General features: G+C 35.3%; 2 protein-coding genes across 2 annotated transcripts in view; one reads left to right on the top strand and one right to left on the bottom strand.

Annotated features, from left to right (window-relative positions):
* Positions 1–8,746, top strand: part of TARBP1 (TAR (HIV-1) RNA binding protein 1) — a 36,410-nt gene extending 27,664 nt beyond the window's left edge. Inside the window, 14 exon segments of the mRNA XM_032214845.1 lie at positions 188–298; positions 1,672–1,765; positions 1,768–1,820; positions 2,062–2,113; positions 2,116–2,147; positions 2,553–2,749; positions 3,585–3,619; positions 3,622–3,665; positions 5,073–5,241; positions 5,460–5,513; positions 5,516–5,650; positions 6,252–6,373; positions 6,913–7,049; positions 7,610–8,746. Coding sequence (XP_032070736.1) covers positions 188–298; positions 1,672–1,765; positions 1,768–1,820; positions 2,062–2,113; positions 2,116–2,147; positions 2,553–2,749; positions 3,585–3,619; positions 3,622–3,665; positions 5,073–5,241; positions 5,460–5,513; positions 5,516–5,650; positions 6,252–6,373; positions 6,913–7,049; positions 7,610–7,784 — 1,410 coding nt within the window. The 3' untranslated portion in view covers positions 7,785–8,746.
* LOC116506949 (cytochrome c oxidase assembly factor 6 homolog) lies at positions 8,640–12,821 on the bottom strand. Its single transcript, XM_032214844.1, is given in 4 exon segments — positions 8,640–8,954; positions 10,717–10,766; positions 10,769–10,870; positions 12,444–12,821. Coding segments are annotated over 3 exon segments (234 nt in total). The 5' UTR covers positions 10,860–10,870; positions 12,444–12,821; the 3' UTR covers positions 8,640–8,861.
* Between the last annotated feature and the right edge of the window lie 1,234 nt (positions 12,822–14,055).

Raw genomic sequence — 14,055 nt, 5'->3', positions numbered from 1 at the left:
ATATGGGTTTTTCTCCAAAATAACTTTCGTTAAAGCAAAGCTTTAGAAAAGAAATCGCCTCCCATTTCATTCCATAGCACATTTTATAGTTTGCATGTCAATTCTTTTCATACGAGAATATGTGAGATGTTTCATAGTGTTGTTGTTTGACTGAAATCAGAAATATTCCTATTTATATTCTTTGCAGGGTGAACTAATGTCCAAATCAAAAGTCCGCTATTATGTGAACTCCTTACAACATAGAATTGAAAACCGCCTGTGGCAGACATTGCTAGTTCTGTTTCCAAAACTTGATGAGGTATGGCTCACTTTGAACTGGTGGTTATTAAATAGTGTTATCATTTATACCATGGATATGTAGTACTAAGTATCTAAGACTATTCTGTCTTAGATTTCTTCTGAGGATAAATGCATGTCGTGTCTATTGTTTCGTAAATAGTTACGTTGCCATCTGAAATTGAGGTCATGGGATGATCTTCCAACCAACCGTCTAATCCTATTTGTAGAACTCTCCCCTTCCTCATATTGTACACTGAGGGTGATCATGATCTTCAACTGTTTTATTGATTTGCATTAGTTTGTTAGACTTATATCCCACCTTTCATCCTGGATCTCAAAGTAGCATACATAGCATTCCCTCCTCCAATTTTTCTCTGCAACAATCCTGCAGGGTAAATTGGAATTGGAATGAGATAATGACTAGCACAAAATCACCCAGATAGTTTCCATGGTTGAGGGTAGATTTGAATCAGGGTTTCCTTGGCCTTACTTAATCCAACAATATAACCACCCCAGAGTGAGTACATTTTGTTTTAAAATGTGTTAGGCCTTTCTGCATTTCATTGTGATTTGTCTACTGATTATTGGCTGGTTTATAATGTACAATAATGACCCACCTGTTCTATTCAATTTCATATGTAACAATTTTGCTTTAATGGAGGGAAGGCCAAAGTTCAAGCCTCTGCAAAAATGTCTGCTGGGTTGTAACTTTTTGTAAGATAGAATTAAAATAATTAAAGGCATGAGAAATAATTATGACAATTTCACTCAGTTGAATTTACTTTTTGACTTAGCATTTTGGAATACTGTTTTGCTCAATAGAAACAACAAAAAATGTGTTATCCGCTGCTTAGAATGATAGTGATCTTCTGTGGAGAAGAACCTTACATTTAGATTGTATAATTATAGTGGATATAGTGCAAGGTACTGCTAGAAAAATGTCACTTTTTAAATATGTGTGTCATCTAGGGAGAGAAACAGAATAACAGAGTTGGAAGGGACCTTGGAAGTCTTCTAGTCCAACCCCCTGCTTTGGCAGGAAACCCTACACCACTTCAGAAGAAATATCGAGGAAAGCAGTTGTACATGGGGAAACCAGTACAATATGTTTGTTAAGATATTGACTAGGCAAAAGGAGATCTTGCTTCTAGATGAACCAACATAATTCAACAGTCTTCACATGGTGGTGGTTATCAGAAAATTAATAGAAGGCAATGCTTGGGACATAATTTTATCTATTATTTATTTGTCACATTTACACATCTACCCTTCACATAGTGACTTTAATCTTAAACTCCTGAAAGAAAAGCAGGATGTCAATTTAATAAATAAAATATGATGAAGAAGTCATCTGTAAATTAAAACTGATTTGGTTCCTGATATTTTATTTAGGATATTTTATCAAGAATTGTTGACAGGATTCTTCAAGCTGGACATAATAATAATCAAGCATCAGTAAAGTATTTAATAGAGTGGAATATCATTCTGATTTACACAAGTTTCCTCATTATCTTCAAAAATTCTGGAATTGCTTTAATTATGTGAGTAACTATGTATCAAGGTATGAGTGAAGTACAAATAAAGAAGAGATTATTTTTATAAAACTTGCATTCAAGATTGTTAGAAAATATACTCCATAGTTATTATTATTGAAAAATATGTTGCATCAGAATAACACTAGTTAGGATTAATTATTAGGAAGACAAGAATGATTCTTATAAGGCTCAATATATTTTTACAAATTGAGAAATAATTGAGAGTAATACATGACTTATTTTTCAGGATGAAGATCAATTTAAAACTAGCATTTGCACATTTTTAGCAGTCCTGTCACATTTGACATAATTCTCCAGAACACATCTGAAAAAGTAAGTGTTTTTGTTTGAAAAAAAATGTTGGTTATAGAAAATAAATCCTGTTATCTGCTCTTGGTATCAGATGAGACTATTGTACGTTTATATGAAGTTTTCCTTGAACATCTTTAAACCCACAAATATCTGTTTGGCTTCAATATCTAATCTAGTATCCTGTTTCCTTCAGGGACTAAATAACATAGGAAATCTCCCTGTTTCAGTCAATAAGTGTGATAAACAACTGGTATATAGACAGCATAGCCATCATAGATGGCTTTAGGATTTTTAGGATCTAAGTATTTAGGATTTTTAAGGAGAATATTAATGTATTCAATTGGCAGTTTATATGAATTTTATTTTTTGTATCTTCCTACTTTGTTGAGTAGAGTCAAATATTCAAGTATGCTTCTCTCTTTCTAGGTATCAGCCTTGAAGAAAGCACTAATTGTTGTCCTACAGTGGTGCTTCCATCACAATTTCAGTATTCGGCTTTATGCTTTGATTGCACTTAAAAAAATTTGGGGAATGTGCAAAGCATCACATGTGAACGATTTTGATACTTTAACTTCTGTTATTGAATGTAGTCTAAATCAAGTGGAACTCATGCATGGCACAGGGTTAGTAGTGCATGTTTTAATTTAAGGTATGGTTCTTTTTTGCATGAAATGGTAAAAATACTTTTTAGTTGATTCCTAGATAGGTTTGAGGAGCAATCTGGTATTATTTTAATGATAACCTCTTGTCTCAACACACCAAGAAACACCAAAGAAATTACAGTGCAATCATAAACAAGATTTAGAATTAAGCCCCACAGAGGGCACTGTATCTCAACTCGGGGGAATTATATTTACCTTATATTTATATCTGCCTTTGGATTTTGAATCCCTTAGGATGCCCTTAGCCCTTAAATATGTTATGTATCATCTTTTGTGACCTTCTGACAAGCAAAGTCAATGGGGAAGCCAGATTCACTTAACAATCATGTTACTAACTTAATAACTGCAGTGATTCGTTTAATGACTGTGGCAAAATTAACACCTGTCTTGCTTATCAATGGAAATGTGGCGCTCAATTGTGATCTTATGTATACCTGTACCCATAATATTATCAATACAGAAAATTGAGCCACAGTGACCCCAATATAATAATTAATCCTTGTGCATTTGTATCAAAAATATTTTTTACAGACCTATTCTTTATTGTACCAGCGATGACAACCTACATGCTGTTTTCTAAACTTTTAAATAATATAAATTTATAAATATAATAATAATTATATTATAATATAATATATAATAATTTATAAATATAAATTCCAGAATTCGCCTGGGGAATTCTGAGAGTTAAAATCCACAAGCCTTAAAGTTCCCAAGTTTTGGAAACCCCTGGTCTATACAGAATGTTTCCTACTACATCACATCTTAATGCTTTTTTATTTTTAATCATCTGCAGGAATGCTAAGAAGAATTGGCAGCGCATCCAGAAACATTTTTCTTTGAATATTTTCATCCACTTAAGGATTACTGTCTTGAAGTAAGGACAGAAATGAGCATTTTAAAATATTTTTTCTGCCTGTCTTTATATCTGCTTTACCAAGAAATGGTGTTATAAGAGTTTTCACTATATTTCAGGCAGACACAGCTTTAAATAATCCCATAATGTCATAAAGCACAGCAGATTTGGTAGGTCCTTGCTGCCTTAATCCATTAATCCATTATTTATTGAGTTATAGTAAATAAATACTCAAATTAGATGAAACATTTAAATCTAATTCATCAAAATCATATTTTAAATTAACTCACATTTTTCAAATTTGGCAACTTTTAAGATTTATGAATTTCAAATCCCCATCATATTGGTTTGCGAGTTCTTGAAGTCCTCACATTAAACTTGCCAAGTTTGAAAAACACTAGATTGATCTCACAATGTTGGTATGGGTAAAAAATAGGAATAATTCTGTTTAAGCCTCTGTAAACTATTTAGGAGAAACAATAGGACACAGGATTTTTTAAAAAGCTAAAAGTAAACAAGCACCATATTATCTGGTATTAAAATCTGCAGCAATTATTAATAGAAAAGTAAATGTTTATATCAATTACATATGATGCAGTGGTGGATTTCTAATTTTTTCCCTACCGGTTCACTCGTGCGCATGCTTGTGCCACTTCTGCACATGTGCAGAAGTGTCCAGGTGGGTGGGCAGAATCTCCCGCCACTTCTCCTACCGGTTCGCCTGATCCAGGTCAAACTGGCAGCAACCCACCTCTGATATGATGTCATTTTTTACTGAATAAGCCATTGTGTGCTGCTTCAAATCAAACTGATTTGTGTTATTTTTATAAAAATGTCGAAATTTTGTTCCACCTATATGCTTATTTTGCAGAATAAGCAAAAGCGACCCTAAGCCATCCCTATTTAAAAATAAGCTCCACTGAACTCATTTGTATCAATTCTCAAAGTAAATGAACATTGTATTTAGAAATATTATAGTTTAAGACTTGCTTTCTAGATGTTGGAAATCCTGAACAATTGTATCTTGACTTTAGCCCGTTAATTACGGTAGACATTTTATGTTTTCCAAGTCATCTTCTGCAGCCATAAGAGCTAGAAATTCAATTTAAACAAGCAAAGTTCAATGTGCAGAATACTATATTTGTGTGAAGTTCATATTATACTGTGTATTCAATAATCTGAGTTGTGGAAAGTGAGAAGTAATTATTTGCTTATTTTAAAACTTTAATCTTAAGGTTAACTATGCCTACCTGACTTTAAAACCAATTGAATTCAAGCATATTTAATCATCAGTTTGACAGAAGCTGATCTTTCCATAGATATAGAATATACAGCTATTTGGAAGTAAGACAAGCATCATTGGTTGGCTTTTGCTGAAAATACGTTACATTGAAGTGGAAGCTGATACTTCAAAATATTATTTTTCAGACAATATTTTATACGCTGCCACGCCTTTCAGAAACTCCTGAAGAGGAATGGATCTCTCTCTCTAAATTTACTTCATTCAGAGATATTCCATTGAGTTCAACATTCCCTTCCTGCCATTCTCAAACTACACTTGACCTTAAGCCAAATGACTGGACTCAGCAAGACATCGGTAATGATAATAGTGATCATCGGAAGCTAAACAGCATTAGGAAATAATTTGTGCTGGTCGAATTGTTATACATATTTTATAAAGACTCTAAAATATATGATATTTAAGAGCGTAATTACTGAGCATGCAGACTCTATTTGTCCTAAGTACTTAAGTCCTAGAATGCTGAGATTCTTAAAGAGATTATTTCATTTAGCTAATTACGTAATTTATTTCAGGATCAAATTTAGCTGAGCCCAATAATGAAAGGCGGTGGATGAATGTTCAGAAAAAATTATCCCTTGCAAAGCCAGTGGTTCTGATTTGGATCTGGAGCTTATATTTCAAGATCGGGCCACTAAACTTGGAAAATCAAACAGGAAATTGATTGTAGTTGCTTCACTCATTGATAAACCCACCAATTTAGGAGGTAAGCACTTACTCATTTTAAACTACCTGCAGGTTTTGTTTTTGTTTTACATTGTATGCCTTATATTTACAAAGTAACAAACCTAGTTTAGCCTAGAAAACAATTTGAGGATTTAAAAAGAGGAAATAGATTCTTATAGTTTAATTCTCAAACTGTTTACACAAAAGAGAAATGTTTTGTTTTCTTAATTGTGTTAATACCTCTGTTAGGCTATTTTAAGGAATAGTTGTCCTATGCAATGTGAATCTTTTGTTTTTAAAGGTTAGGTTTAAAGGTTATTATCTTTATTTTATTTATTCATTGTGCCTCTAAGTCAGTTGATTCCTGTCAACTGCCTGGACAAACTTTGTAGCTCTTTTGGCAAGATTTGCCATTGTTGCCCTCTTTGTAGGGCTGAGAAAGAATAACTGGCCCAGGGTCACCCAGACTAAGCAGGACTAGAACTCATGGTCTCCCAGTTTCTAGGATAATGTCTTAAACACCACACTGACTCTCACTGCATGTTTGTAGCCTCAGTTTGAATCTCCTTCCCTGGTATTTATGTGCACCACTCAGTTTAGGAAATCAATTTCGTATTGAAAGAACCCTGTTTTATTTGTAGGCTTGTGTCGAACATGTGAAATCTTCGGTGTTTCTGCTTTAACAGTTAGCAACCTTCATTATATAAATGACAAGCAATTCCAGCATCTCAGCGTGTCTGCTGAATGGCTTTCTGTTATTGAAGTGAGTAAAATAAACCTTCCCTGTTGTGTCACAGACATGCAATTAATTGGTATACAATCTCTTCCTGGTTTTCATATAGTTGCATCAAGTTGGACACTATAAATTGATCTGTATTAATTTTATGGATATTAGTTGCAAAATTTAAAGGGACAGTCCAACTTCAGCATTATTAGCTCTTTGATTTCAGTAGGAGAATTATAATTGTGGGTTTTTCATATATAGTCAATTCTAGCAGACAAGGGGAGGAAAGAGCGAGCCTCAGTTTGGGGCTTTGTGTAGGTAGCTCTTCTGAATCAGACACCAAATTAATTGACCTATTTAGTTACTGGTGAAATGATATGAATGGCACCAAGCTGAGGACTTGTTTACCATTCTTGAACTAGGCAGCATTTGATCCATCCAATCAAAAGGTTTCTGTCTACATAGTATTGCCCAGAATATATCTATTCAGTCAGAACATGCTATATCTTGCTTAGTGTGCTAATGAAAGTAGACACTTCCAAACCCTAATACTAATCTCATTTTTCAAAAATTTACAGGTAAAGCCATTTCAGCTTATTGAATATTTGGAACAGAAGAAAACTGAAGGCTATACAATAATAGGGGTGGAGCAAACAGCCAAAAGTTGCAATTTAATGGAATATTGCTTTCCAGAGAAATCCCTGTTGTTATTGGGGTAACAAAAATATAATTCTAATACATTTTTCAAATGTATTTTGAGTAGTAAATACTGACTATTCAGAAAATAAAAAGAATTTTTTCCTATACACTACAGAACCTTATTTTAGAAAGCTACTTTCCCTAGAGATTTATCTGTTAGGCAGTTACATACTGACAGTAGATAGGTTGAAAATTTCATTAACTCTGCAGTACAAATAAAATGCAGGCGAATAAAATTGGGCCACTTATATTTGGGTGGATACTTGATTGTACCTAGCACACATTCTAAAAAAAAAAAAGTTTTGAGTCCAAATCACATTATTCTCAATGATAGTTTACAAATTGCTCGAGTAATTGCTATCCATACTAGAGTACATAAGACTGCCTGTTTTATTGTTAGTATTTATTGATTTTTGTCCATGGCCCGGACCTCCAATAAAAAAAGTGCAATAGTATTTTGGAGTAAGAGGGTGGAAATGAAAATTACAAATCTGGTTATTGATCTTTCTAGCTCAATATTAACAGCAATCTTCCATTTCTGCTAATGTAATGCATTTTTGTTTCTTTTTAAATCAGAAATGAACATGAGGGAATCCCAGCAAATGTAATTCAGCACCTGGACACTTGTGTAGAAATTCCTCAGCAAGGAGTTATCCGTTCACTTAATGTCCATGTAAGTGGTGCTCTGCTCATTTGGGAATATACAAGGCAGCAGATGGCCAAGGAAAAAGAACAAAGACAAAATGTTTAATTTTTCTTCAAGCTGATAATTTGATGGTGCTATAAATTCCCTGAAATGACTATAGCTATGACTTAATTATGTTTTAATTTTGTATATCTTCATTTTAAACAAAAAATGTTTTTTTTAAAAACCATGACAGTATTAAAATTGTTTTAATGCAGTTTTTGGTGTTAGTGAATTCTGATTATATTGCTGTAAACGCTACATCTTGATAGTTCTGAAAGTGGTGGTAAATAATTACTCATTTGCAGCACAATTGGGTGCAGTGTAATTTCTGCAACTCCACAGAGCTGTCAAAAATTAATAACGCAAACTCTATGCTGTTGCTGGAGTATAAAATTATAAATTTAGTACATTAACTTTTTTCATTATAGAGAAAATCTATTTGTGTGGTCACTAAGGAATCAAAAATGGGCATTATCAAGATGCTGCACACAGCAATATAGCAACTCACCATTTGACAATTCTAGTGTGTTCTCATTGCACTTGGTCATGGCCATGAAATTTTCTGGCACTGCTTTTTAGGATATTTTTTAAACATATACTCAAGTATTTTTTGTTTTTTTCCAAAGACAGCATTAACTCACACTGATCAGTTTCAGTTTCTAAAAACTGCATCTATGTCTACAAATTTAAATTTTAATTCAACATATTAAACAAAGTGATCTCCCGTACATATGAATCAACCAGAATGAAATATTTAAGGGTTTACTGTTGATAATTATATTCTTCTTCAAGATGTAATTTATACAAAGGAGCACTAGACATTACTTTACCAGTACATTGGAGGAAACTTTTGGAAGAGATATTTGCAGTGAAAACATGATACAAGTATTTGAATTTATATAGTTCATTTATTTGACTTTATTGATGGTGTAGTTTAGTGGTGAAAGGTAAGCATATTTTCCTAAGTGCCTCTTCTATCCAATTCAAATAACGGGAGCTGGAGCTTTCAGACCAGTATGAGATTTATAAACAAGAACAGGTCTTAAAATTTATGACATTGGTGCCAACATTTATGCTCTTCAATTATGTTGTTTTTCTGCAACTTCCTTTGTGTACAGTATTGTAAACGTTCTCTAGTTGCTATGACTCTGTTTTCTCTGAAGGCAGAAATTTTCCTGATTCCATTTGTGCCTTATATTGTAAATAATCTCTTCTTTTGTTAAAGTATTTAACCTGTTTTGAATAAAATCACTTGGTTAGCAAGTCAACCAGCTCAGTAAAAATCTAAAGTAATAAAAGTACAAAAAATATTATACCCATCATGACATTTTAGATTTAATGCCACTATTATAGAGCTATCTTCAAAAACTAATGTTCAATAAATTTTATCCACATCAGATTTAAAAAATAATAATAATATGGAACTACATACTGTATTTTTTGGAGTATAAGACGCACCTTTTTTCCTCAAAAAAGAGGCTGAAAATCTGGGTGCATTATACATCAAATACAGCATTTTTGCCTCCCAAAGCCCCGCCCCCCTTCACCAAAATGGCTGTGCATACTTTATGGAGGCTTTCAGAGAGTTCCTGGGGGCTGGGGAGGGCAGAAATGAGCAAAAAAAAATTGCCCTCCCCCAATCCCAGTAGCACTTTATAAACCACCATAAGACTATGCATGAATTTTTTTGACAAAAAAACGGGGCTGTTTTCGCAAAAAGAAACAGGCCGTTTTTTGCTCGTTCCCCCCCCCCAGGAACACTCTGCAAGCCCCCCCCCAAGGCTTTTCATGCCTTTTTTAAAAAAAAGAAAAACAGGCCATTTGGGGGAGATTTGCAGAGTGCAAAAACTTTTTTTCCCCTTTTGGAAAGCTCTTTAACTGATTGATGAGAATTACATTGATCAAGTGCTGGGCCAGCAGAAACAAAGGCTTAGGTGCTGCAGGTTGTCAGTGATTACCTTCTCCAGCACATGGATAAATACACCTGGAAACATCTACCTACCTACCTACTCTCTCTCTTTCCTACCTACCTACTGTATTTCTCTCTCTCTCCCCTCTATCTATCTTCCTACCTACTCTATTTCTCTCCCCCCTCTAGCTACCTATGTATCTACCTACTCTCTCTCTCTCCCTACCTATGTACTGTATTTCTCTATTTCTCTATCCCTCTCCCTACTTACCTACACACCATTCTCTCTCCCTACCTACCTACTGTATTTCTCTCTCTCCCTTTATCTACCTACGTATACTCCCTACCTACCTACTGTATTTCTCTCTCTTTCTCTTCCTCTCTATCCCTCTACTACTTACCTACTTTTTAAATTTGCCTCTTCAAAACCTTGGTGCGTCTTATACTCCGAAAAATACAGTACTTTTTTCCCTTGTCACATATAACGGACTGGGGAATAAAGCCATATCACTGTGCATGTACATAAAAACTGAAGTAGCTAGAAGAAACTTATGGAGTGAACAGCTCTGCAATCTAGGAAAATACATTGTTGCTTTAATGTTTTAAAGAAAGGTACTTCCTACATGTTCCTAGGTGTTACAGAGCAAGGTTTGCATAATTCTTGTAACTCTGTAGAATGTAGTTAGCTTAGAAATGATTTATGCATTGGCTACAAATTACAAGTGGTTCCTGTATTCCAAATTACAGGCAGATGGTTTTGAAATAAGATTTTCTATTATAAGAAGCCTTCCCATGGGAAAATGCTTTTAATTTTAAAAAAAACATGATACAATGGAAAATTGAAGGTTGGACACTAGGTGAAACTAGAAGGAATTAAAATTATACTTAAATGAGAAGAACACTTAAATTCAATTTACAAATACAGAATGAAGCAAAAGTATTTTAATATTGGCCACATTGAAGAACATTTTTGAATAATGGACACTTTCTTTTGTTCCCTATTTCTTTCTTTCCTGCCTTTTGCATATCCCAAAAAGAAATATGTTAGGTATGTGTGTATAAAAATGAATAAAAATACTTACTTACCCACTGCTGTGGGCATAAATTTTCAAAAGAGCACCTCAAATTGTCACATTTGATGTATCTTTCATATTTTCATCTAAGCATTTCCAATAAAAATCTCGGGCATCCCAGCAGGCTTTCCTTTCTTTCATAGATGGTGCTGACATTTCTGAAACACCTAAAAAAGAATTAAAGATGATTTTTTCTTTTTTTTTGTAATTCTCTAAATCACAACCCACAAAAACTTGGAAGCTAGTCTTCAATTCTAAGTGCTTATTTCAAATATGTACCTGAATGTTGTAAAAGTCTTCCACAAGTCAGGTGTTCTTGTAGTTTACTTACCTCTGAAGATGCAAAGATTTAGAGCCAAAGATGGAAACAAGATTATTATAAAGCTAACCTAGTATTAATCCCATTTTATCCCATCTTTTTTTCAAGGAGCAAAAGAGGTAACCCTGGCCCATTTTATTTTCTTAACAACTGTCAAGCGCCAGGGGAATCGGGAGATCCAGGCAGTTCAAATGGATATTATTAACATTTATTGCAAGTACAAGAATCTAAACTACTAATGGTCAGAGCAACTTGGCAGTAGATAAAGGAATTCAAGATGGGCTAGACTTAGATCTCTTGTGGATAAAGGGACTAATGACGTGTTTGACTCCTCCATCTGTCTCATCCTGGTCATCTACAACAGTGGTCTCCAACCTTGGCAACTTTAAGACCTGTGGACTTCAACTGCCAGAGTTTCTCACCCAGCTTTGCTTAAAGTCTTAAAAGTTGCCAAGTTTTGAAACCACTGATCTACAATACTATAGTAGTAATTTGCCAAACAGTTTCAAACCTGAGTCTCCAGAGTTTTAATCCAATAATTCTAACAATCGTACCACTTTGGTTATGATTGTTTAATTACTAAACATCAAAATCTATAGGTTAGCACAAGGCTAAATAACAGTGGACATAAAGAAATGATGCATGAATAAGCATATGACATTAGGGGGTCGTCTCATGCAGGGGGGAGGGAGAATACGGTAAACGCACACTTCTTCAGGTGACAGTTTTGCATTTACCACAGAAGTTGAATTTTGAGTCTCAAGCTATTCCACTGCCATGTCTAGTTTGTATTAGATCATTACAACTGATTCAAAACACTATTTGCTTATTAATTCCGGGGCCACACTTGCGTGCAGTGGTTCAACAAACTGAAAATAACAGCAGTACAGGTAGTCATCAACTTACGGTTCCATTGAGTGACCATTCAAAGTTACAACGGCACTGAAAAAAGTGACGACTCTACTTCACAATTACAACCTTTGCAGCATCCCCATGCTCATGTGATCAAAATTCAGATGCTTTGCAACTGGTTCATACTTACAATGCGGTGTCCCATGGTCATGGGATCACCTTTTGTGACTCTTGACAAGCAAAATGAAACGGGAAGCCAGATTCATTTAACAACCGGGTTACTAATTTATCAACTGCAGTGATTTGCTTCACAACTGTGGCAAAAAAGATTGTAAAATGGGTCAAAACTCACTTAACAAATGTCTTAACAACAGAAATGTTGGACTCTATTGTGGTTGTAAATCGAGGATTATCTGTAATCACACACAAAAAAATACCCCTTCGATTCTCCTATACTCGAGGAGCTGCTTTTCCTCGCTCTCTGCTCCCTGGAAATGCGATCTATCTACAGAAGAAGAGAAGGAAGGGGGATCGTCCAGTGAAAAGGTCTGGAAGCGCCGGCTACTTACCACTTGCGGCTGCACCGGGACGTGACGCCGGTTACGAACAACTCCTTCGCCACTATCAGAAAGAGCAGCCAAGTAATGGGAATCCGTCACAAAGCCAAAAGCTGGAGGTGGGAAATAAAGTGCACGTCCCCTGCACGGGGCTCAAGAGGGAAGGGGGTCCGGGGGCTGAATAATAAGTACAATCTCCTCGAAGTCTTTCCTACTTTGCACACGACAAAGAACGAGCGCCAATACAACAGGTGCCTTTCGAGGAGGAAGGGGAGAAGCAGCCAATGCAATCACGCTCACAAACGCCCGCGCGCCCTTTCTACACTCTCCTTCGCAAGTCCTGTTGATACTTACCTGGTGCACTTCCGGAACAATTACTTCCCCGGATGTTTGTCTCTGACAACCACACCGGAAGTGGAAATGCTACTCGTTCAACCGGCAGGCTGTGCAAAGAGCCTGGAGGGGGGAGAGGAAGGAACGTGAGCGGGTTATCTAGTACGCATGCGCACTTGGCCCGAAATTGCCAGTCACCCGTTCCCTTTTGTATAGGTGGGAAGGCAGAAAGTTTCCGTTGGGAAGTGTATAAAGATTCGCAGTCATCCAGGTCATGGTTGTCCCAAAGATGCTTTCTCAGGAGGCAACTGGACTTTAAAAAAAAAATCTTTCGAAGACGTTTTGATTCTCATCCAAGAAGCTTTTTCAGCTGTGACAGGACATTGGGGAATGGAGGGATATCTGCCATTCCTTGCAGCTGTCTGCCAGGAATATAAATCCTCCCATTCCCCACTATCCTGTCAGAGCTGAAGAATCTTATTGGATGAGAAGCGAAACGTCTTCAAAGGAAAATCCAATTGTCTCCTGCAAAAGCACCTTTGGGGTTTCCGTTGGGAAGGGACTTGCTAGCAATTGGGAAGTTAGAAATTTTATTTGCTTTTTGCCAAGAGCATTGGAAAACCCGAGTGTGCTTTTTAAATTTTGCTTTTTAAATAATAAAAATAAGCCTTTTTTTTTACAACCTTATTTATTAAGGTTTATATTGTCACTCAACTTGACTTTGGGCAAGTTAATATAAACCAAAGAACAAAAATACAAAAGCGAAATAATACCAGCTAAAGATATAAACAAGAAAAATGTACCTGGGTTGAGATTAATCTGTCTGTTTGATGACATTACTACTTTCATTCTGTGTTGATGGTATTATTGATCTGTGTAATCATTTTGATAATTTTTCCTTTATTGTGTGATACATATAGTTATATTGCAAACTGCTTATTCTTCAAAATTCTGATTATTGTGCTGAATTATATGGATTAGGATGTGGCATCATGTGTTGCGCTAAAAGATTGAGAATATTTTCATTCAGATGAAAATATAGATGAAATAGTTATTATTTCATCTATACCTTCCCTCTGAGCCTTAAGAATCCAGGGTTCAACATAACACAAATAAGATTCCCCCTCATTTTATCTTCATTTAGAACCCAGACGTATCTCTGGGAATAAACTGGATGAAAACAGTACCATTAGTCCCAAATCATCCAGTAAGTCTCATTGGTAAGTGAGAATTCAAACTTCAGATTCCTTGCTTCGGCTCTAGCATTTTTTTTTTTTTAAGTACTTCATCT

The sequence above is a fragment of the Thamnophis elegans genome, chromosome 4 (assembly GCF_009769535.1).
Source record: "Thamnophis elegans isolate rThaEle1 chromosome 4, rThaEle1.pri, whole genome shotgun sequence".
NCBI classification, from domain to species: Eukaryota; Metazoa; Chordata; class Lepidosauria; order Squamata; family Colubridae; genus Thamnophis; species Thamnophis elegans.
The sequence above is the reverse complement of the archived record's forward strand: the minus strand, read 5'-3'. Positions and strand labels throughout refer to the sequence as shown.